We start from the raw sequence: 25,852 nt of genomic DNA, 5'->3' as shown, positions 1-25,852 counted from the left end.
GTGGCACGACTACATGAAACTAAACTCAGGTAAGGCAAATGCCAGACTGACACTCAATGCATGAATTCCCAAGAAGAATCCATCCAAGAAGAAGGTAATTTACAAACCTATCATTCGATATATTCTTTAATATTGCTCGTCAGCTTGGGATCTGCACGTGATAAGATTGGTAATGGAAACGGGGATGATCCAAAGAAGAACAGCGCGTTCCGTCACAGATTCATTTAGGAAGCGCGAAAGCATCATGGAGATTCTCATCCAGCGCCAGTGGCAGACACTGCAAGAGAAGCGTTGTGGATCACAGTTTGGTTTACTGGTAAAATTATGAGAGCGTATGTTCCTGGAAGAATCAATCGATGTGTTGCTTACCCATACGTTTATCTCGCGAAAAGACAATGACGGTAAAATTAGAGAGATTCGAGGTCACATAGAGGCTTATCAACTATCTTTCTTCCCGCGGACCATTCACGACTGGAACAGGGGAGGGTGAGGGGAGGAAAGTGGTACGAAAGTACCCTCTGCCACACACCGTACGATGGATTGTCTAGTATAGATGTAGATGATCTCTCACGCCCTATTTTGTGACTGCTTTATCAAAGATGTTCTCATTTTTTTCTCATAAATACAAGATATTATTGAAAATCAACCGCGAATAATTTTGCCGCATTGAATGTTAAGCTCTAACTAAAACGGAACGAAACAAGTAAACCTGCTTACAGGTCTTATGTAGCGCTTCTTTTCGTTTTAATTATAACATATAGCGCTAATTTTGACGCTGTTCACTGTCTACCGAAATGATTAATTATTCTCTTCCCAGAATTTCAGTCGTTCACAGAAACCTTCCTTCTTTAACAGGTTGATCTGCTGTCAACAAACTCATTAATTTGCTTTAATTACCTTCTAAATGAAATACCGAGTTCAGAGCGAATGCTCGACAGTAATTAATGTAATACAGAGTACATCATTAGACTAATATTACCCAATACCTCAATAATAAAGTGCCTTGACGAAGGACAAACAGGATCTGAGCAGTTTAACGTTATTTTGCAAGAAGTAAAGCCTATCCCGTTCTCGTAAATACTTTGGCGATGGTGGCTAAGAAATTTCGGATTCAGCGGAGCCCTTTTTATCGCACTGGATGCAAAAATAAAGCAACCTATGTCTTAGGCACGGTAGATTTATTATAAAAGATTTTACCCATGGTAAATCATTGATATTCTTCAAGAACTATGATATCAGCAGGTAAATAAGAGCATGAAAGGCGCTAGAAATGCAGATTGAAGTGCCTGTAAATCACCGAACGCAGTATCTAACACATTTTTTCTTACGAATTACATAAAAATAATTTTCTGCAAATCTCAACAAATGACGAAACTTTGACTCAATATATTACAAATGCAGTTATATTATTATCATTACATCGACCAACAAAGGCGCCGTTTCTCGTAAGAAGTAAGTTTTTGTTACCCCCATACATTTGGCTCTAAAGCGTAACCTTCTCAGTTAACTCGCTTGTAAGACAATACGTCACCATATATGCTCATCTAATCAAGAGGAAAGAGTAAATTTACTTCTACTTACCTGCTCTCCACTGCATCGTCGAACGATAATTTATCAATGTTAGCTAATTTTATAGTGTAGAATATTTTTAAAAAGTAATAAAACAAACGACACGGAAAAACTGGAGGATAAATGTTGACTGTTCTTTTATGCAATTATTTGTGTTTTCGAAAATGTTAATCTTTTACAGAATACCTAAAACGTCTTATCCTTTATGTTTGTTTTGCATTATCAATGTATATTGTTTGTCGTAAAGCAATTTCCGCTATCTCGCATTATCCAATGACTTTAAGCTTCTTTAAAGTTTCTGTAACACCTAGGATATTACAATTTTGTTTTCACATTCTTTAATGAAAATTGTTTATTGGACGTACTTTAATTCTTTGTTAAATGCGCGTTTGATGTATTTATGAATGAATTAGGCTTCGGCCCCACATACGTCCACAGAGATTATATGTTTCAAGATGTGTGCAAGTCATTAAAAAAACCTACCCATAAATTCGAAAATTCAAAGACTGGTTTTCTCGTTTCCTCCCAGGAAGGAACACTGCGTCTCAGTAGACACTGATATCGACTGGATACAGGAATACGAATTCTTATTTCAACAATGCTGACATGGTATAGTTCCAGAAGAACTGACCGATTGTCTCAGCAATCCATAAGATAGAACACCCAAAGATGAAACTCAAGCATTTCAAACTATTATACACTGAATCGTCAAAGAAATTCATGCGTAGATAGAACACCCAAAGATGAAACTCAACCATTTCAAACTATTATACACTGAATCGTCAAAGAAATTCATGCGTATTCAAATACAGAGATACTTTTAACTCGAGGTCTGAACCACTGCATATGCGGCCAAAGATACACAAGGCGCCAGAGACGTTGATAGGTGGCAAAGAGGTGTAACATACGCACTTCGACCATAGATACTAATAGACTGGGCAAGCAGTGCAGCGGCTATACATCTGCCGTGGCTGCAACATAGAATCACGTGATTGTTGGCAGAACGTCGGCGGGAGTTCAAGGCAGCATTCTGATTCCTGATTTCACTTCCAGTATTTCTCAGTGGATTTCCTGCTAACTTCACCACATTAAATGTAGCTTATGTAAACACAGCTAGAAGTGATAAATTATTGCGTAACCACTGTACAAATTTAGTTTTACGGCCATTACTTCACAATGAACTTTGTGAACTGCTGAAACACTTTCGATGTTCGGCAATATATTCGCCGGGAATATTTCAGTGTTACCAATTATGAGATGCATTCTCTACTAACAATACGCGTTATGCACTGCATAAAATGTAAATATTGCGTGTGTGTGTTTTAGTGCTGTGGTTGTAGAAAGTGTTATAGACTTCATAAACCGGCATAAACAACGAAACCTTTAACGTAAACACACGTGTTCACATCGAATGTATCGAACTCAATTGTGTCGTTCACCCACAAAACGTAAAGCAGTTTCATTTGAAAGCTCTTTTTTGGTTTAAACAGTTTGTTTGGTAGATGTATCAAATAAGATATCTAATAAATCAGTACCTACTTACATGAATACTTGTTCCACAGATCATGAATACGATACTTCGCAATGATGTGTCAGTTTAATGAAAGGTAGACCTATCATTACATGATAAATCTTCCAATCACTTATTTATACCTAAAAAAATCGTCTACTGAGTAGGAGCTGTCATTCATAGATTATTTTAGTTTGATTTTAAATGCTGGTTGGCTATCTGTCAGGCTTTTAATGCTTTTTGGTAAATGACCAAAGATTTTTGTAGCAGCATATTATTTATCCCATACATTACAGCTTATTATCTGGAAACTAACATAGGCCATACAACTACCTTTTTGCAAATGGTATTCAGTATCTGTTTCTGATATTCGTATGTTTTGTAACTGGGAAGTACAAAATAAAACTAAACCCTGATGAGAAATCAAACCCCTAACTTGTTTTTGCAAATTGTTCTTTAAAATAATACCAGCATAATTCACCCCTTTTTGTACCAAAGTCAGATTTAATCCAGGATAGTAAAAATCATCCTTGCCTCTTATGTAGTAGCAATGCAGATTGCCATTGCTTTTGGAGTGGGAAGGGTTATTGGTAATAAATATCTCTCTTTCTCTCACACACAATATATATATATATATATATATATATATATATATATATATATATATATATATATATATATATATATATAGGTGTGTCTGTGTATGTGCGGATGGATATGTGTGTGTGTGTGTGTGTATGTGTGTGTGTGTGTGTGTGTGTGTGCGAGTACATGCCTTTCCTTTTTTTCCCCCCTAAGGTAAGTCTTTCCGCTCCCAGGATTGGAATGACTCCTTACCCTCTCCCTTAAAACCCACATCCTTTCGTCTTTTCCTCTCTTTCTCTCTTTCGTGACGAAGCAACCGTTGGTTGCGAAAGCTTGAATTTTGTGTGTGTGTTTGTGTTTGTTTGTGTGTCTATCGACATGCCAGCGCTTTCGTTTGGTAAGTCACATCATCTTTGTTTATATATATATATCTTCTTCGAAGTGCTTCGAACAGATGCGTGTGTGCGCAGTAGGCTTGAAATCTTTTCGTTTCACTGCCTGTATCCACATCTGCCTGCGCCCTTCATCCTTTGGAAACCTATACGAGAGAGAAAAAGCAGCTTTGTAGCTTACCATTTCAAGAAATATATACGATTGCAATGTGCGCCTGGAAACACACACAGCACTTCAAACCGCCAATTTACGGAACTGTGGCGTTCTGGGTAAGGATATGATACACACAATAGGTTATCAGTATTCAAGAAATGCCGCTAAATTAAACTAATAATACTTACACGTGAAATTTAATGTTACTTCCCTTCACAAAACGCTCGGTACAACCATAAGCACAACAGGATACCACCATTGTTTTGCCAATAGTCACGTGGTACAGCAGTAGAGATGTTAGTGCCACGAAATATACGTTCATGACCAGTCTACCAATATCTATGGTCGAAGCATACGCATGGAAATTGAATCTATGGCTACGCAGTCGATCCACACGGTGATATCGATGTGCCACGGAGAGCTTTACCGTCGCGACGTCTTTGTGATTTAATTTCAGAAATTGCCGGATTCCATACAAGCTTAAGCCGCTATCTCTATTAATTAAATTCGTCGCCAACCGACACGGCATCTCAATAATAAAAAAAAATTAAAGAGCACAATAACCTCGCTCTCGAGTGTCTTTGGCGAACATTTAAAACCATCTCCTCCCCGAAGAGGTACTTGAAGTGCCTCTTCGTGTTTTCGCGGGGTAAAGACAGTGCCATAAGATTTCGGGCGTGCAGCCGCATAAATTCAGTTTCTTCTTCTAATATTTCGGCTGAATACCGTCCAGCCATCTTCAGAGTGAGCCGAGGTGACTAACGCTCCAGCACTTGCTCCGTCCTTTTAACTCGAGGACTGAACCACTGCATATGCGGCCAAAGATACACAAGGCGCCAGAGACGTTGATAGGCGGCAAAGAGGTTTAACATACACATGGAAATTAAATCTATGGCTGCGCAGTCGATCCACACAGTGATATCGATGTGTCACGGAGAGCTGAACCGTCGCGACGTCTTTGTGATTTAATTACAGGAATTGCCGGATTCCATCCAAGCTGAAGCCGCTCTCTGTATTAATTAAATTCGTCGCCAACGGACACGGCATCTTAATAAAAAACTTAAAGAACTCAGTAACCCCGCTCCTCGAGTTAAAAGGACAGAGCAAGTGGAGTTAAAAGGACGGAGCAAGTGCTGCAACGTTAGTCACCTCGGCTTACTCTGAAGATGGCTGGATGGTATTCAGCCGAAATATTAGAAGAAGAAACTGAATTTATGCGGCTGCACGCCCGAAATTTTATGGAACAGCCTTTACGCCGCGAAAACATGAAGATGCACATCAAGATTTAAGTGAGTTTGAACGTGGTGTTATAGTCGGCGCATGAGCGATGGGACACAGCATCTCCGAGGTAGCGATGAAGTGGGGATTTTTCCTTATGACCGTATCACGAGAGTACCGTGAATATCAGGAATCCGGTAAAACATCAGATCTTCGACATTGCTGCGGCCGGAGAAAGATCTGCAAGAACGGGACCAACGACGACTGAAGAGACTCGTTCATTGTGACAAAAGTGCAACCCTTCCTGAAATTGCTGCCGAAAACATGTCGCCTGGTCGTATGAGTCTCGTTTCAAATTGTATCGAGCGGATAGACGTGTACGGGTATGGAGACAACCTCATGAATCCATGAACCCTGCATGTCAGCAGGGGACTGTTCAAGCTGGTGGAGGCTCTGTAATGGTGTGGGGCATGTGCAGTTGGAGTGATATGGGATCCGTGATACGATTACATACGACTCTGACAGGTGACATTGACCATATCTGGGATACTTTGCAGCGTGCTGTTCAGAATTGATCTCTCCCCCCCCCCCCCCCTCCCCCTTCGTATTCTTACGGATTCATGGACAATCCTGCAGGATTCATGGTGTCAGTTCCCTCCATCACTACTTCAGACTTTATTCGAGTCCATGCCATATCCTGTTGCGTCACTTCTGTGTGCTCACGGGGACCCTACACGCTATTAGGCAGGTGTACCAGTGTCTTTGGCTCTTCAGTGTATTTGCGTTGCTTGTAAGTCAGATCACACTCAAAGCATCGTATAGTCTTTTCCTTCCACGACGAGAGTGGTGGCGCATTGGATACGACATTGTACTCGTATTCTGAAGTAGGGCTAAAATCCTTGATCAGTCGTCCTGATTGAGTTTTTCCACGGGGTTAACTGCCTCAGGTTCCTTGGAAAAAAATGCGTCCGATTTCCTAGCTTGTGCTTCGTCCCTAATAACCTCGACGCCGACGATGCGTTAAAGTAACATTTATTTTTCCGTTTCTAGTGTCCTTATCGGGAGAATCACATCACTGACCTACTTATGGATTTTGCGCAACTGGTTTAGTTACGAGTAACGGAACTGCTTGTAGGTGAGAGGAAAAAGGTTTCTAGACAACGTAGTATAAGAGGCAGTATAATGAAAACGAGACAGGTTGGAAAAAGTAAGTAAACTGGTTACTGTTTAAAATGTAATCACTATAACTGTTACTACATTTATCGCACTATGAGACAATACCTTCATGGAAACTTGTTTGCAGTTTCCTACAGAACCATTGTTGTACCCAGGCGTGCACCTCTTCGTCCGAAGCAAATCGACGACCACGAATGTCTTTCGTCAGGGCTCCAAAAATTTGGAAACCGGATTTGTAGAGATTGAGCTTGCGCGGAGGATTGTAAGGGCTTCCCAGCGAAACTTCTGCCCGCCCACATATTGCGAGGGTTTCATCCAATACGCTGCGGAAGTTTCGCTGATAAGCCCTTAACATCCCCCATGCAGTACCGATCTCTCTCCACGAGATTTCTATATTTTTGGAATTCTGAAGAAACACTTTTGTGGCCGTCGACTTGCTTCGGACGAAGAAGAAGTGCACGTCAGCGTACAATCATGGTTCCGTATGTAATCACAAACATGTTTCCGTGAAGGTATTGTCTCACAGGGGATAAATGTATTAACTGTTAAGGTGATTACTTTTGAAATAATTTGTGGTTTACTTACCTTTTCCCTATATGTCTCGTTTTCATTTGACTGCATCGTATACTTTTACGAAAGAACTTGATCGACAGGTTCACGACTCAGTAATTGGTCAGACATAAAACGGATGAACATACCCAAAGGTTTGAGGCATTAAACTAATGACTCTGAATTTTTTTGTGAAAAGTTGCAGAATAGAATGTCGATTATAAATCAATATCGCTGAGAAAAGTGCAATATTCTACATACTCACCTTTAGTATTTCTCTATTCCGACAGAGTACGGACCCTACCAATTAACGAACTCCCTGGAACCTGTCAGCTGGTTCCAGTAGTTGTGCTAGTCCTAGGGACCACTTTAGTAATGCTGCTTCCTCTCGACTCGATAACTATAACCGTAGAGTCCCATCTGCCAATCACGCCAACCAGCTTAAAGCGTAAGTTTTTACTGCATGGTGAGCGCTGGCTGTATATCTGTTGTATGATTAGCCAAGTATTATATTATTTCTAAAACAATCTTCATTTTGGTACGGGATCTTGAACCACGTCAGACCTGAGTGGCGCTGGATGTGTCTCTCAGGTATTTTTTTTAAGAATTAGGAATGTTCAATAGCTTTGTGAGTGATCTTATTCTGTACGATTTTAATCGACGATGTATCCGCCCTTCTGTGAGACTATGGCAGGACTATTACGTGCTACACAACGAGAAGGATGTACTACGAAATACGAGGTAACAGGCGATAACCGGTCATTAGGATTTAGATATTCCTTTGGTTTCCTTGCTCGCTGTTCGTTGGGAAGACCATGGCTTCCCTTCCTACATTCTATTTCTAACAGACACCCGTATCTACTTATCTCGTTGTTGTCGAACGTCATTCTGATGCATTAATCGTATTCGCAATTGCGAATCATCAGCTGTAGAATGGAATGACGTCAGTGAAAATTTGTGTCTAGTCGGGACTCGAACCCGGATTTCCCACTTATCGCCAGCGGTTGCCTTACCATTTGGTTCAAGTTCAAAAATGGCTCTGAGCACTATGGGACTCAACTGCTGCGGTCATTAGTCCCCTAGAACTTAGAACTAGTTAAACCTAACTAACCTAAGGACATCATAAACATCCATGCCCGAGGCAGGATTCGAACCTGCGACCGTAGCGGTCTTGCGGTTCCAGACTGCAGCGCCTTTAACCGCACGGCCACTGCGGCCGGCCTTACCATTTGGCTATCCGTCACAACTCACGGCCAGACCCAAACTTTCATACGTCGTCAAGAGACATTTTACTTGAACGTCGCTTGCCCGGTGTCAGTGGATAAATACGATATTGCAGGGCCTGTGTTATTTCGATTTACGATGCAAAGTTCCTTTGGACATGCATGCATGCACTGCGGCGACTACAGCCGTTATGAAATATACCAAATGTATTCGCAATTGCGAATATGGACAACCATCAGCTGCGAATGCCTTTAATGTATTTTATAACGGCTGTAGTCGTCGCAATACCTGTTACTTCGGACATGCATGCAACTTTGCATCGTAAATCAGAATAACACAGGCATTGCAGTATCGTAGTTATTCTAATAAGATACGGAGGAAGGAAGGACGGTTGGAGTATAGCGGTCTTGGAATGTATTGCCAAAAAAATGGCTCTGAGCACTATGGGACTTAACATCTGAGGTCATCAGTCCCCTAGAACTTAAAACTACTTAAACCTAACTAACCTAAGGATATCACACACATCCATGCCCGAGGCAGGATTCGAACCTGCGACCGAAGCAGCCTCGCGGTTCACGATATTGACTAAATTTTATGGCTTTGCCCTCTGCAGCTTACCATATATGTCGAGGAACATCTGCTGTTTGTTATAGGTTAAACTGACAACGATGCCGGAATCACACCCAGAGTTCGTATATCTCATTTGTTCAGCATCACGTTCTAAAACGTGCTCAATAACAAAGCGGATATCATTGAAACCGAGTGATAATTTGTAAGGTAACTGCAACGCAATTCGCACACTACAGATGTAAACTTTGTTGTTTCAGGATCATATCTAGCCTCCTTCTTGGGGTGCTATGCTGCACGAAAACGTCGACATTGGGTATCACGCGGCTGGTACAAAGTCTGATAATTTTCATCAGCATCCATTACCTTAGGAAAGTTAGAACCTCCGGATTTAAAACTTTGCTTCACCAAACTAACGTAATATATTCCAACAAGACAATTCATAACAATATATTTTAGCATCTTTCGTGCATATCATGAGAAAATGTTTATTTCTAGACTTGTCTTTCGCCCGACCGTGTCACCATTTTAGTTTATAACTTTCTTTTAACAGTTTTTGATTTAGTTATAATTAGAAACAAATAGCTACAGGAAGAGAAACTGATACCTGATTACATCTTACCTATTGGTATCCAGATTGTGTTTCTCTGGCAATCGCTGCTGAATAATCTTTCATCGGCTCTGTATTTGTTGCAGGAAACTTGGCCTGGACTTGGTGCCTCGTATGGGAGTGCATATGGTGGATCCTGATACCGTCAGCATAGTGGAGCTGTACAATGTCGTGAGTCTTACAGTTGTCACTCGTTATAATTTACCATATATCTAAATGTAGTCACAGTTTATAAGGGCTATACAAAATCATATGATCACCCTAACATAACATGTACGAGGGACATGCAATAAGTAGTGCAATACATTTTTTCTCGGGCATTTTCAATTGAAAAATGCGGATTTTTTTGTGAGATGCCATGGAATATTCTCGCTTCAGCTCCTATAGTTCCATGAAGTTCCGAAAGGTGGCGGCGCTTTACGTAGCCTTCCAGATGGCGTCTGTAACGGTGGTGCATTCCAAGTAGAGAGTCGTCATTGAGTTTCTTTGACGGAAAACCAGAGCATCACAGATCTTCATAGGTGCTTGCAGAATGCCTACGGTGACCTGGCTGTGAACAAACACAGGGTGAGTCGGACAGGCCGCGCAAACCTGTCCGATTTCCGGCATGCCGGCCACCCGCACACGACTTTACCTCCTGCAATGTTGGAACGTGCGGACACTCTCATTCGAGGTGATCGCCGGATGACAATCAAGCACCTCGCTGCACAAGTGGACGTCTCTGTTGGCAGTGCTGACACACTCATCCACCAGTTGGGATACGCAAAGGTATGTGCCGTCTGGGTTTCTCGCCGTGTAACAGAAGACAAGAAAGAGCAACGCAGGACCGTCTGTGTGGAATTGCTTGCGTGTTACGAGACTGATCGTGACCATTTTTTGTCGAACATCGTCACAGGCGATGAAACATGGATTCATCATTCGAACCGGAAGCCAAACGGCAGTACATGGACTGGCGCCACACCACCTCTCCTCGGAAGAAAAAGCTCAGACCCGCACGCTCAGCCTGTAGAGTCATAGCGGCGGTCTTCTGGGACTGTGAAGGGTTGTTCTGTTTGGTGTCCTCCTTCACGTCGCAACGATGCCGCAAAAATGCAAACGCACTTCTCCTTCTTGACAACGCATGGTCTCATACAAGTCTGTGCACCCGAGAGGAGCTCACAAAACTTCATTGGGCTGTTCCTCCTCTTCCACCCTACAGTCCAGGTATCGCACCTTCCGACCTCCGTTTGTTTTGCCCAATGAAGGATGCACTCCACGGGAAGCAGTACGTGGATGATGGGGAGGTTATTGGTGCAGCAAGACGTCGGCTCCGATGTCGACCAATGGAGTGGTACCATGCGAGCATACAAGCCCTCGCAGTAAGGTGGTATAATGCCGTCGCATTCAACGGAGATTTTGTTGAAGAATGTGGTTTTGTAGCCAAAAGAGAGGGAAATAACATGGTGTATTCGAATCCTGAATGAAACAAACCAGCTTTCAGATGCAAAATGTATTGAATTACTGATGGAACACGTCTCGTAATTGCCAGAGCTCGGTTTCTGACGTACCTATAACGCAATGACGTATTTAGTTTCCACTTATACAACATACATTAAACGCCAGTGGTTGCTGTGTACTTCTATCGTTACCAACGTTGGAAAAATTGTTGGTGTCCACTTACTTAGTGCAGTCGCGAGAACAGTCACCAGTCTATGAGAGCACTCCTCAGTTTCCCACCTCTTTCTCCAGATTTAGAAAGTTTAGCTCAGCTTATTGCTCTTAAGTCGTTACTACCTCCAGATTTTATTCTTTATAGTAGTTATTAAATTCAGTTTTGTTAATCAGTTCGGGTAACATGGACAAATGGTCGTCGATTAATTGTCAAATATTTTAAAAAAATCAACTTTTACGTTAACACTCGGAAATTTGTAGCTGTGATATTCAAAAGTCACAGGGAGGGAGCGTACAAAACGTCAGATTATACGGAAAGTATGCAGTACTGTGTTGCGAGAGTGTCATATGCAAATGCATTTGGCTATGGCTCATTTACGAGGGTAATCCTAAAAGTAAGGTCTCCTATTTTATTTATAGGTACATAGACCTGTTTATTTGTACAGTGGTTTACATCAGTTCACAGCTTGAACATTTAGCTATTTTTCGACATAATCACCATTTCTGTAGATGCATTTTTGTAGACGCTGTGGCAGTTTTTGTGTGTCCATGTCATACCAGCTCGCCGCCATGCTGTTCAGAATGTTATGAACCTTTTCTTTCACCTCGTCGTCGGAACTGAATCACTGGGACCACAATTAACGCTGACAGGTACTATGAGACCCTGAAAGAACTCAAACGGGCAATTCAGAACCGGAGAAGAGGAACGTTGAGCAAGAGCGTACACATGCTCCATGACAAAGCTCGCAAACCGTTGCTCTCCTACAACAGTTTCAGTGGAACATAATCACCCACCCACCCTATAGTCCTGACTTGTCGCCCAGTGACTTTCACCTGTTCCCTAGCTTAAAAGAACATTTAGCCGGAAAGCGATTCAGCTCAGACGACGAGGTGAAAGAAGTGGTTCATAGCTTTATGAACAGCATGGTGGCGAGCTGGTATGACATGGGCATACAAAAACTGCCACAGCGTCTACAAAAATACATCGACAGGAATGGTGATTACGTTGAAAAATAGCTAAATGTTCAAGCTGTAAACTGATGTAAACCATTGTAGAAATAAACAAGTCTATGTACTTATAAAAAAAATAGGAGACCTTACTTTTGGGATTACCCTCGTATATCTTTATTAAATGTGGAAGTGTCATGTACTTCGTATCAGCTATATAAAGAGCAGAACTGACTCCTAGAAAAGTGACTGAAATGGTGCAATGGAAAAGAAATAACAAGATTTGACGAGTTAGGTACTTCTAGCACCGTGCCAGTTATGAAGTAGCTATAAGGCTATTCCATTATTGGAGCGCCGCGCGGGATTAGTCGAGCGGTCTGAGGCGCTGCAGTCATGGACTGTGCGGCTGGTCCCGGCGGAGGTTCGAGTCCTCCCTCGGGCATGGGTGTGTGTGTTTGTCGTTAGGATAATTTAGGTTAAGTAGTGTGTAAGCTTAAGGACTGATGACCTTAGCAGTTAAGTCCCATAAGATTTCACACACATTCGAACATTATTGGAGCAAGCAGTTTTGGAGACAATTTGGGGGGAAGGGTTGGCCGCGCGGTTCTAGGCGCTACAGTCTGCGACCACTACGGTCACAGGTTCGAATCCTGCCTCGGGCATGGATGTGTGTGGTGTCCTTAGGTTAGTTAGGTTTAAGTAGTTCTAAGTTCTAGGGGACTGATGACCTCAGCAGTTCAGTCCCATAGTACTCAGAGTCATTTGAACCATGGGACATGAGAACTTGTTAAAAGTTATAATATTTTATATCTGTTTACACTACAATAAAAGCGTGACGTGCTGGCTATGGAATTGTAGCACTACAAATGCAGTGGTTCAGTGTTCACGTGCTGCTTGTTCTATGAAATTTATCTGTCACCTGGTATAACATCCACGCCAGCAGTTCGGATAGCAAGCTTCGAATATATGACTGCTTATCTTAAATAAGAAGTAAGCACAGTCATGCATGACAACCGAATCAGATTTCAGCAAGGTGAATATCCAGAAATGTTACGAGCCAAACTTTGGCTCCAGAAAGAAAGCTTCACTTTGCAGTGAGTGTGCACTGGAATGAGAGTTTCCGTTGGAATGAAATGGTGTGCGGGACGAAACGAAGCAATATAAGTCTCGCTCAACTAAGCAGAATTTCTCGCTGAACAAGCACAGCTACAGCTGCTACATAACGGCTGGCAATGCATCGAGCACTTTTTTTTTCAGTGGTCGAGGAACTGGTCACACAGCTAAGAGCATGCATAATGTTGGAAGGGAATTCAGATGAACTACGACGCCCTTACATCAGCTTATTCAGTTGTGAATTAGGAACATAGTCGTACATTCTATAGTAAGTTGATTCCTTCGATTGGTGTGATATCCTCCTCTGTCTCGCCCATTAAGCTATTCTGGTTCTACTTTGATTACTAAGCGCAAGATCTGAATACATCGATTTTCTGAAACCAAGTTAATGTCCATTAAGAATTACTTCAGCTTCACTTTATGTTCTTATGTTCTATTCTTTCTCAAAAGCCGAAACCAGAGAGGGTAGTGATGTTGGACGCTGGGGTATGGAGTGATGTCGGCGTTCTGACTCATCAAAAAGGTGCTCCATTGGTTTAGGTCTGGATTCTGGGGGAGGAGGGGCGGACTGGAGCAGGCCATTTCAGGAATGATACTGTCTATAAATCATTGTTCACAGACGCCGCTTTAAGACAGGGTGAATTCTCTGGTTGTCTCCGAATTGCTCATCTGCTGTACGCAGTATACGATGCTGTAAAATGTATTTATATTTGGCATCATTTACTGCTTCCTTAAGCGCAATGAAGTACCACACGCTAACCACGTACAACATCCCCATTCCGTAACATCACCTCCTCTGTACTTCAGCCTCGGCACTACACATGACGGCAGGTAGCGTTTTCCAGGCATTCGCCAAAACCAAACTCTTCCGTCAGATTGCAACAGGATAAAGAATAATTCCTAATTCTGAGTCAGTCGTTTCCAGTCATCCACTGTCCATGGCGTCGCTCTTTACACCACGTCAAGCGTCGCATATACTAAAAGTGGGACGATTCAGAGAAGATCAGCATGGCCCGGATGGACAGTCATCGACAAATGTAGAAATTATTTCTGGCATGCCAAAGGCCCCCCCCATGAACCATGGACCTTGCCGTTGGTGGGGAGGCTTGCGTGCCTCAGCGATACAGATGGCCGTACCGTAGGTGCAACCACAACGGAGGGGTATCTGTTGAGAGGCCAGACAAACATGTGGTTCCTGAAGAGGGGCAGCAGCCTTTTCAGTAGTTTCAGGGGCAACAGTCTGGATGATTGACTGATCTGGCCTTGTAACATTAACCAAAACGGCCTTGCTGTGCTGGTACTGCGAACGGCTGAAAGCAAGGGGAAACTACAGCCGTAATTTTTCCCGAGGACATGCAGCTTTACTGTATGATTAAATGATGATGGCGTCCTCTTGGGTAAAATATTCCGGAGGTAAAATAGTCCCCCATTCGGATCTCCGGGCGGGGACTACTCAAAAGGACGTCGTTATCAGGAGAAAGAAAACTGGCATTCTACGGATCGGAGCGTGGAATGTCAGATCCCTTAATCGGGCAGGTAGGTTAGAAAATTTAAAAAGGGAAATGGATAGGTTAAAGTTAGATATAGTGGGAATTAGTGAAGTTCGGTGGCAGGAGGAACAAGACTTTTGGTCAGGTGATTACAGGGTTATAAATACAAAATCAAATAAGGTTAATGCAGGAGCAGGTTTAATAATGAATAAAAAAATAGGAGTGCGGGTTAGCTACTACAAACAGCATAGTGAACGCATTATTGTGGCCAAGATAGACACAAAGCCCATGCCTACTACAGTAGTACAAGTTTATATGCCAACTAGCTCTGCAGATGATGAAGAAATAGATGAAATGTATGACGAGAAAAAAGAAATTATTCAGGTAGTGAAGGGAGACGAAAATTTAATAGTCATGGGTGACTGGAATTCGTCAGTAGGAAAAGGGAGAGAAGGAAACATAGTAGGTGAATATGGATTGGGGGGAAGAAATGAAAGAGGAAGCCGCCTTGTAGAATTTTGCACAGAGCATAACTTAATCATAGCTAACACTTGGTTCAAGAATCATGAAAGAAGGTTGTATACCTGGAAGAATCCTGGAGATACTAAAAGGTATCAGATAGATTACATAATGGTAAGAGAGAGATTTAGGAACCAGGTTTTAAATTGTAAGACATTTCCAGGGGCAGATGTGGATTCTGACCACAATCTATTGGTTATGAACTGCAGATTGAAACTGAAGAAGCTGCAAAAAGGCGGGAATTTATGGAGATGGGACTTGGATAAACTGAAAGAACCAGAGGTTGTAGAGAGTTTCAGGAAGAGCATAAGGGAACAATTGACAGGAATGGGGGAAAGAAATACAGTAGAAGAAGAATGGGTAGCTCTGAGGGTTAAGTAGTGAAGGCAGCAGAGGATCAAGTAGGTAAAAAGACGAGGGCTAATAGAAATCCTTGGGTAACAGAAGAAATATTGAATTTAATTGATGAAAGGAGAAAATATAAAAATGCAGTAAATGAAGCAGGCAAAAAGGAATACAAACGTCTCAAAAATGAGATTGACAGGAAGTGCAAAATGGCTAAGCAGGGATGGCTAGAGTACAAATGTAAGGATGTAGAGGCTTGTCTCACTAGGGGTAAGATAGATACTGCCTACAGGAAAATTAAAGAGGCCTTTGGAGAGAAGAGAACCACTTGTATGAATATCAAGAGCTCAGATGGCAACCCAGTTCTAAGCAAAGAAAGGAAGGCAGAAAGGTGGAAGGAGTATATAGAGGTGGTGGTGGTGATTAGTGTTTAACGTCCCGTCGACAACGAGATCATTAGAGACGGAGCACAAGCTCGGGTTACGGAAGCATGTGGAAGGAAATCGGCCGTGCCCTTTCAAAGGAACCATCCCGGCATTTGCCTGAAACGATTTAGGGAAATCACGGAAAACCTAAATCAGGATGGCCGGAGACGGGATTGAACCGTCGTCCTCCCGAATGCGAGTCCAGTGTGCTAACCACTGCGCCACCTCGCTCGGTATATATAGAGGGTTTATACAAGGGCGATGTACTTGTGGACAATATTATGGAAATGGAAGAGGATGTAGATGAAGATGAAATGGGAGATAAGATACTGCGTGAAGAGTTTGACAGAGCACTGAAAGACCTGAGTCGAAACAAGGCCCCGGGAGTAGATAACATTCCATTAGAACTACTGACAGCCTTGGGAGAGCCAGTCATGACAAAACTCTACCATCTGTGAGCAAGATGTATGAGACAGGCGAAATACCCACAGACTTCAAGAAGAATATAATAATTCCAATCCCAAAGAAAGCAGGTGTTGACAGATGTGAAAATTACAGAACTATCAGTTTAATAAGTCACAGCTGCAAAATACTAACGCGAATTCTTTACAGACGAATGGAAAATCTGGTAGAAGCGGACCTTGGGGAGGATCAGTTTGGATTCCGTAGAAAGGTTGGAACACGTGAGGCAATACTAACCTTACGACTTATCTTAGAAGAAAGATTAAGAAAAGGCAAACTTACGTTTCTAGCATTTGTAGACTTAGAGAAAGCTTTTGACAACGTTAACTGGAATACTCTCTTTCAAATTCTGAAGGTGGCAGGGGTAAAATACAGGGAGCGAAAGGCTATTTACAATTTGTACAGAAACCAGATGGCAGTTATAAGAGTCGAGGGGCATGAAAGGGAAGCAGTGGTTGGGAAAGGAGTGAGACAGGGTTGTAGCCTCTCCCCGATGTTATTCAATCTGTATATTGAGCAAGCAGTAAAGGAAACAAAAGAAAAATTCGGAGTAGGTATTAAAATTCATGGAGAAGAAGTAAAAACTTTGAGGTTTGCCGATGACATTGTAATTCTGTCAGAGACAGCAAAGGACTTGGAAGAGCAGTTGAACGGAATGGACAGTGTCTTGAAAGGAGGATATAAGATGAACACCAACAAAAGCAAAACGAGGATAATGAAATGTACTCAAATTAAATCGGGTGATGCTGAGGGGATTAGATTAGGAAATGAGACACTTAAAGTAGTAAAGGAGTTTTGCTATTTAGGGAGTAAAATACCTGATGATGGTCGAAGTAGAGATGATATAAAATGTAGACTGGCAATGGCAAGGAAATCGTTTCTGAAGAAGAGAAATTTGTTAACATCGAGTATAGATTTAAGTGTCAGGAAGTCGTTTCTGAAAGTATTTGTATGGAGTGTAGCCATGTATGGAAGTGAAACATGGACGATAACCAGTTTGGACAAGAAGAGAATAGAAGCTTTCGAAATGTGGTGCTACAGAAGAATGCTGAAGATAAGGTGGGTAGATCACGTAACTAATGAGGAGGTATTGAATAGGATTGGGGAGAAGAGAAGTTTGTGGCACAACTTGACTAGAAGAAGGGATCGGTTGGTAGGACATGTTGTTAGGCATCAAGGGATCACAAATTTAGCATTGGAGGGCAGCGTGGAGGGTAAGAATCGTAGAGGGAGACCAAGAGATCAATACACTGAGCAGATTCAGAAGGATGTAGGTTGCAGTAGGTACTGGGAGATGAAGAAGCTTGCACAGGATAGAGTAGCATGGAGAGCTCCATCAAACCAGTCTCAGGACTGAAGACCACAACAACAACAACATGCCAAAGGAAATTTGGTAGGGATCCTTGCTGTCCGTGTTGTATATTAATGACCTTGTAGGCAATACTAACAGTAACCTCAGACTTTTTGCCATGGTTACGTGTAATGGAGTACCATGTTCAAAGATGCACAAATGTAAGAGACAGTTTTCAAACTGTTGCAGAGATTGGCATCTTGCATTAATATTCATAAATGTAAAACTGTGAACGTATTATCCTGCGATTGTGACATCATTGACTCAAATTGGGCTCATTCAAATTATACAGCCGGCCGCTGTGGCCGAGCGGTTCTAGGTGCTTCAGTCTGGAACGGCGCGACCGCTACGGTCGCAGGCTCGAATTCTGCCTCGGGCATGGATGTGAGTTCTACGTTCTAGGGTACTGATGACCTCAGATGTTGAGTCCCATAGTGCTCAGAGCCATTTGAACCACTTGAACCAAATTATACAAATTCCTGGGTGCAGTGCTGGTTTGTGCAAAATTTTTATCACTGTGCTACAATTTGGTGGCATATAGCCTTTTTGACTTACAAGGGTAGTAATCGTAACTAAATTGAATATATTAATTTTATGTATATAAATTGAACTGTTCAGACATATTTAAATTTTATAAGTAATTGTTTAATATTATGAGAAATGAAATAAATGAGAAAAGGTTAGTAGTAGTAGGAATCGGACCCATGTGTACGAGTTACCAGTCAGTGAACTTGACCACTCACACGGCCACTTTGGCAGGTGCTCTTCTGAAACCATTCATACTGTACGTTTGCACGATATGTTACACCCAATTTCAAAGAAAAATACTGGCCGGGTGCTGTGACCAACATAGCACTCGTAATGCCAGATGGTATGAAATCACATTAGAGCATGCGCAGACAAAGACAGACAGCTGCATCTTTTCTGTGAGTTGATCGTAGCACAGCCTTCGATACTGGTTTCTAATTATCTCTGAGAGAGTGCTACAAAACATGTTTTCGTCCATTTTATTTTGCATATCAGCACGCATTAGAAGAGAAATGACGTAACTTTAGTGCGATTTCCGGATCGCATTCTACGATAAATGGCCAAATTTTAGTGCGATATTTATTGTGTGATGTAGCACATTCGCACAAGATAACCGGTCACCATAGGCTGGGTGGAACAATTTGTTGGGGGAGGGGGCGGGAGGAGGATATGAAGTAGAATGATCACATAGATTCACTCAGTCATTGATATACCAGATGGCAGACTTTGGTTCATTGGTAGGAAACTTTTGTAAGGACATGCGGAAGAGAAATAACGGATAAACCATTGAAAGAAACATATTTAAATTTGCACATGAGAGAGTAACATTTGTCAACTGCGTACGATGTTTGCGTTCCAGGTTACAAACGCTGCTTAATGTGGCGACCATCTGCATCCACGGAAGTTTGTAACAGCACTAGACATTGCTCTACTGCTGCCCGAAACATTTCAGATGGAATGTTGATAACCTCCCTCGCTATGTTCATCTTCAGTCTCTAACGTGTGTAAGTGTCCCGTTAATAAGCCCCGACCTTCAGGTGACCACGCAGCCAGAAATCTCACACACGGGTTCATATCTGGTGATCTTGGTGGTCACGCAGTTTGAAACGATCGGACAATGATTCGGTTTTCTCCAAGTGTGTTACGGAGTAACAGAGTGACCTCACTAACAATGTGAGATGGAGCTCTTTCTTGCATCAAAACAGTTGAATCCAAAGCAGCTCTCTCCTGCAGAGCAGGGGTCACATGCTGGCCCAGCACATCACAGTAACGTGTGCCGTTCATGCTGCACGTCCTCGGTCGTTGGCGTCTGAGTTCTCCAAAGAAATATGGACCAATCACGAACTGTGCCATGAAGCCACACCACACAGTGGCGCCTTCACTATGCAGGGGAACTTCATTAACGTCTCTTGGCGGTGACGATCCCCAGTGCTTTATCACTCCACAAAATTTTATAAGGCCACATGTTGTCAACTTGAACCCTTGTAAGAAACGTAAGAGCGAAGTCTTCTCGAATGTTGATGTCACGTGGCAAAAGTTGGTGAGTAATCTGAGGTTTGTAAGTATATCAAAAAATGTTCAGATGTGTGTGAATTCGTAAGGGGCCAAACTGCTGAGGTCATCGGTCCCTAGACTTACACACTACTTAAACTAACTTATTCTAAGAACAACACACGCACCGATGTCCGAAGGAGGACTCGAACCTCCGGCGGGAGAGGCCACGCGATCCGTGTCATGGCGCCTCTAACCACGCGGCCACTCCGCGCGGCTACGGATATCATTTCACAATTATTGTTCGCAGCAATTTTCGAACTCTGGACCATGGGATATTCAGCTGACTGCACTGCTTGAAGATTGCAAATTGCGCTCAGCCGTGGCAACGGCAACTACTTCTACAATTTCTGACGCAATTGGCGTCGGCTTCTCGCTGGAGCAATTCCCAACTCGCCAGTTAATTCGAACATCCGAATCATCTTTTTCAACGCCGTTGCGGAAGAGAAGCTCTCCATATTCTTGTAAAGCGTCGATACTCGCGAAGAGCAGCAGCATTATTGCTGTTATCTCGATAAAATAGCTTCACGAGTAAAGCACTGCTCACGCTGTCTAGACCCATGTTGATTGTCTGCAACCGTAATGCACACTGAGGCTTTTGTTTCAACCCAACGTCGCCGTACCAGTACCGGCGTTCAACGGCAACTCATGACACTAACACCACTAATAACGCAAATCCTGCAGCGCACAGTGTAAAGTTGGGTAGCGGTACGGCAAATAATTTTCCGTCGACACTGACTCAGATACCGTAAGTTTAATAATTACAGCCCCCTCCCCCCACCAGTAGATCAGAAACAGAAATATACACTACTGGCCATTAAAATTGCTACACCAAGAAGAAATGCAGATGATAAATGGGTATTCATTGGACAAATATATTATACTAGAACTGACGTATGATTACATTTCCACGCAATTTGGGTGCATAGATCCTGAGAAATCATTACCCAGAACAACCGCATCTGGCCGTAATAACGGCCTTGATACGCCTGAGTATTGAGTGAAACAGAGCTTGGATGGCGTGTACAGGTACAGCTGCCCATGCAGCTTCAACACAATACCACAGTTCATCAAGAATACTGACTGGCGTATTGTGATGAGCCAGTTGCTCGGCCACCATTGACCAGACGTTTTCAGTTGGTGAGAGATCCGGAGAATGTGCTGGCCAGGGCAGCAGTCGAACATTTTCTGTATCCAGAAAGGCCTGTACAGGACCTGCAACATGCGGTCGTGCATTATCCTGCTAAAATGTAGGGTTTTGCAGGGATCGAATGAAGGGTACAGCCACGGGTCGTAACACAGCTGATATGTAACGTCCACTGTTCAAAGTGCCGTCAGTACGAACAAGAGGTGACCGAGACGTGTAACCAATGGCACCCCATGCCGTAACCAATGGCACCCCATACCATCACGCCAGGTGATACGCCAGTATGGCGATGACGAATACACGCTTCCAATGTGCGTTCACCGCGATGTCGCCAAACACGGATGCGACCATCATGATACTGTAAACAGAACCTGGATTCATCCGAAAAAATGACGTTCTGCCATTCGTGCACCCAGGTTCGTCGTTGAGTACACCATCGCAGGCGCTCCTGTCTGTGATGCATCGTCAAGGGTAACCGCAGCCATAGTCTCCGAGCTGCAAACGTCGTCGAACTGTTCGTGCATATGGTTGTTGTCTTGCAAACGTCCCCATCTGTTGACTCAGGGATCGAGACGTGGCTGCATGATCCGTTACAGCCATGCGGATAAGGTGCCTGTCATCTCAAAAAATGGTTCAAATGGCTCTGAGCACTATGGGACTTAACATCTGAGGTCATCAGTCCCTTAGAACTTAGAACTACTTAAACCTAACTAACCTAAGGACATCACACACATCCATGCCCGAGGCAGGATTCGAAACTGCGACTGTAGCGGTCGCGCGGTTCCGGACTGAAGCGCCTAGAACCGCTCAGCCACCTTGGCCGGCGCCTGTCATCTCGAATGCTAGTGATACGAGGCCGTTGGGATCCAGCACGGCGTTCCGTATTACCCTCCTGCACCCAACGATTCCATATTCTGCCAACAGTCATTGGATCTCGACCAACACGAAAAGCAATGTCGCGATACGATAAACCGCAATCGCGATAGACTACAATCCGACCTTTATCAAAGTCGGAAACGTGATGCTACGTATTTCTCCTCCTTACACGAGGCATCACAACAACGTTTCAGCAGGCAACGCCGGTCAACTGCTGTTTGTGTGTGAGAAATCGGTTGGAAACTTTCCTCATGTCAGCACCTTGTAGGTGTCGCCACCGGCGCCAACCTTGTGTGAATGCTCTGAAAAGCTAATTACACTCCTGGAAATTGAAATAAGAATACTGTGAATTCATTGTCCCAGGAAGGGGAAACTTTATTGACACATTCCTGGGGTCAGATACATCACATGATCACACTGACAGAACCACAGGCACATAGACACAGGCAACAGAGCATGCACAATGTCGGCACTAGTACAGTGTATATCCACCTTTCGCAGCAATGCAGGCTGCTATTCTCCCATGGAGACGATCGTAGAGATGCTGGATGTAGTCCTGTGGAACGGCTTGCCATGCCATTTCCACCTGGCGCCTCAGTTGGACCAGCGTTCGTGCTGGACGTGCAGACCGCGTGAGACGACGCTTCATCCAGTCCAAAACATGCTCAATGGGGGACAGATCCGGAGATCTTGCTGGCCAGGGTAGTTGACTTACACCTTCTCGAGCACGTTGGGTGGCACGGGATACATGCGGACGTGCATTGTCCTGTTGGAACAGCAAGTTCCCTTGCCGGTCTAGGAATGGTAGAACGATGGGTTCGATGACGGTTTGGATGTACCGTGCACTATTCAGTGTCCCCTCGACGATCACCAGTGGTGTACGGCCAGTGTAGGAGATCGCTCCCCACACCATGATGCCGGGTGTTGGCCCTGTGTGCCTCGGTCGTATGCAGTCCTGATTGTGGCGCTCACCTGCACGGCGCCAAACACTCATACGACCATCATTGGCACCAAGGCAGAAGCGACTCTCATCGCTGAAGACGACACGTCTCCATTCGTCCCTCCATTCACGCCTGTCGCGACACCACTGGAGGCTGGCTGCACGATGTTGGGGCGTGAGCGGAAGACGGCCTAACGGTGTGCGGCACCGTAGCCCAGCTTCATGGAGACGGTTGCGAATGGTCCTCGCCGATACCCCAGGAGCAACAGTGTCCCTAATTTGCTGGGAAGTGGCGGTGCGGTCCCCTACGGCACTGAGTAGGATCCTACGGTCTTGGCGTGCATCCGTGCGTCGCTGCGGTCCGGTCCCAGGTCGACGGGCACGTGCACCTTCCGCCGACCACTGGCGACAACATCGATGTACTGTGGAGACCTCACGCCCCACGTGTTGAGCAATTCGGCGGTACGTCCACCCGGCCTCCCGCATGCCCACTATACGCCCTCGCTCAAAGTCCGTCAACTGCACATACGGTACACGTCCACGCTGTCGCGGCATGCTACCAGTGTTAAAGACTGCGATGGAGCTCCGTATGCCACGGCAAACTGGCTGACACTGACGGCGGCGGTGCACAAATGCTGCGCAGCTAGCGCCATTCGACGGCCAACACCGCGGTTCCTGGTGTGTCCGCTGTGCCTTGCGTGTGATCATTGCTTGTACAGCCCTCTCGCAGTGTCCGGAGCAAGTATGGTGGGTCTGACACACCGGTGTCAATGTGTTCTTTTTTCCATTTCCAGGAGTGTATTTGCAGGTCACAGTATCTTCTTCCTGTCGGCTAAATTTCGCGTCTGTAGCACGTCATCTTCGTGGTGTAGCAATTTTAATGGCCAGTAATGTAACACGAAAACTCTAGTCGCAGTCACGACAGCCAGCTACACAAGACTGATACTCTTAAGACACAATGCACACTTCGCGAAAGAAAGCCATTCAAGTTAGGCTGTTGAACAACTCCCAGGAGAATTCCAGCCAAAAAGATATAAGACTTTACCTTTTATCGAGTCAACAATTTACGAGCGGAGAAGACAAATTAGTAGTGTGTTTATTCTTTTATTTACAATTTTGGTTGTATTTGGCGTTAGGTGTACATACCATGCAAGCACTTTGTTACTTCATTAAGAAAAAGTATAACAACATACAGAACCAAGACTAACTCATAACATTTCGTAATAACATGTCTTTGTAACTAGCATCGAATAAAGTTCCTTTAGATTATCGAATGGGAAAAGGCATAAAGATAATACCTATACATTTTACTTATTTGTTCTGAAGTAAAATTACTGCGTAATCTTGTGGTTATTCGTTGGCGTCCCTAAGGTCAAGATTTAAAAATACGTAGATGCTAGACAGTCCGTAGCATGGTGCAGGATCTCTGCGTGGACACAGTTATATTTGCAGGTTACAATCTTTAAAAAGTCCATGCTGATTCTGTAAGTTGTATTTTCAGCGTTTTCGTATTTCTCCGCGAATACCTTCATCATGTTTTCTTTTTTTTTTTTTTTTTTAATTTGATGTGGGGTGTTTGCACTCTAAGACAAAAACAAAAGCGGCGTACCACGAAGGACTTATGGAAATGGTCAAACATTGATGTTCATGTAGATATCGACGGGTAATGCGAAATTGTAAACTTTGGAACCGCGCGACCGCTACGATTGCAGGTTCGAACCCTGCCTCAGGCATGGATGTGTGTGATGTCCTTAGGTTAGTTACGTTTAAGTAGTTCTTAGTTCTAGGGGACTGATGACCTCAGATGTTAAGTCCCATAGTGCTCAGAGCCATTTGAACCATTTTCGTAAACTTTGGCGGCTGAAGGATGAATGTGTGACGCTGCAGCACAATTTCACTGCGCTGCTGGCAAGGATACCAGGGCATAAAGGCTGCGAATTAAATTCCGTGTACTCAGTTGGACAGTAACTACGCCTCGCAGACAGGCGCGTCAATATACGCAGATGTCAGCATTTCAGAGAGGACGTGTAGTTAGGCTAAAAGAAGCTGAGTCGAGTAATCGGCGAATCGCTCGACATCGGAATAGGAGCTGTGCCATCATCCGACGATGTCGACAGGAATGGATAAACCACGGCCGAACACAGCGTCAAGAAGGAAGCGGTCGACCCAGAGAGACGACAGAGCGTTTCGGCTGGTACCAGAGGCTTCTTAGTGCGAAAGCCGACGCCCGTTCACACCTCCGTACCTTGTCCTAAGGGTCTCTTTTCTCTATTAATGAGGATTGTACAGGGTGAAAACTATTAAGCTATATGAAATAAAACCATCATAAATTCTGAACGGTTTGCGTTAGGACGTTCAAACTGCACGGTTAGCCGCGGGGCATGATGGAAATTAGTAGGCGGATGTCTGCCCCCGGTAGCTGAGTGGTCAGCGCGGCAGAATGTCAATGCTAGGGCCCCGGGTTCGATTCCCGGGTGGGTCGGAGATTTTCTCCACTCAGGGACTGGGTGTTGTGTTGTCCTAATCATCATCATTTCATCCCCATCGACGCGCAAGCCGCCGAAGTGGCGTCCAATCGAAAGACTTGCATCCGGCGAACCGTCTACCCGACGGGAGGCCCTAGTCACACAGTAGGCGGATGGTACGGTTGGGTTAGCGACAAAGCCAACCTAAATTTGGATAGATTCGTCACTAAGCAAAATTGGCGCCTTTGGGGGACTGAGAACCGCATTTCGCGATCGAGAAGTCTCTTCACCCTCACCGATGACTGTGTAGTCACGGAATAATCGGTGCGATATGCCTTGATGGCACAGTGACTGCCGAACGGTACGGGAAGGTATTGGAAGATGATTTCATCGCCATTATTCGAAGTGACCCTGATTTCGACACGATGTGGTTCATGCAAGACGGAGCTCGACGCCGTCGAAGCAGGAGAACGTTTGATGTCCTGGAG

General features: G+C 44.0%; 1 protein-coding gene across 1 annotated transcript in view; it reads left to right on the top strand.

Annotated features, from left to right (window-relative positions):
* LOC126470030 (dedicator of cytokinesis protein 3) overlaps positions 1–25,852 on the top strand; it is a 1,043,796-nt gene that overhangs the window by 843,380 nt on the left and 174,564 nt on the right. The window contains exon 7 of the mRNA XM_050097517.1: positions 9,641–9,725. Coding sequence (XP_049953474.1) covers positions 9,641–9,725 — 85 coding nt within the window. The remainder of the gene's footprint in view (positions 1–9,640; positions 9,726–25,852) is intronic.

The sequence above is a fragment of the Schistocerca serialis genome, chromosome 3 (assembly GCF_023864345.2).
Source record: "Schistocerca serialis cubense isolate TAMUIC-IGC-003099 chromosome 3, iqSchSeri2.2, whole genome shotgun sequence".
NCBI lineage: Eukaryota > Metazoa > Arthropoda > Insecta > Orthoptera > Acrididae > Schistocerca > Schistocerca serialis.
This window is presented reverse-complemented; position numbering and strand designations above follow the sequence as displayed.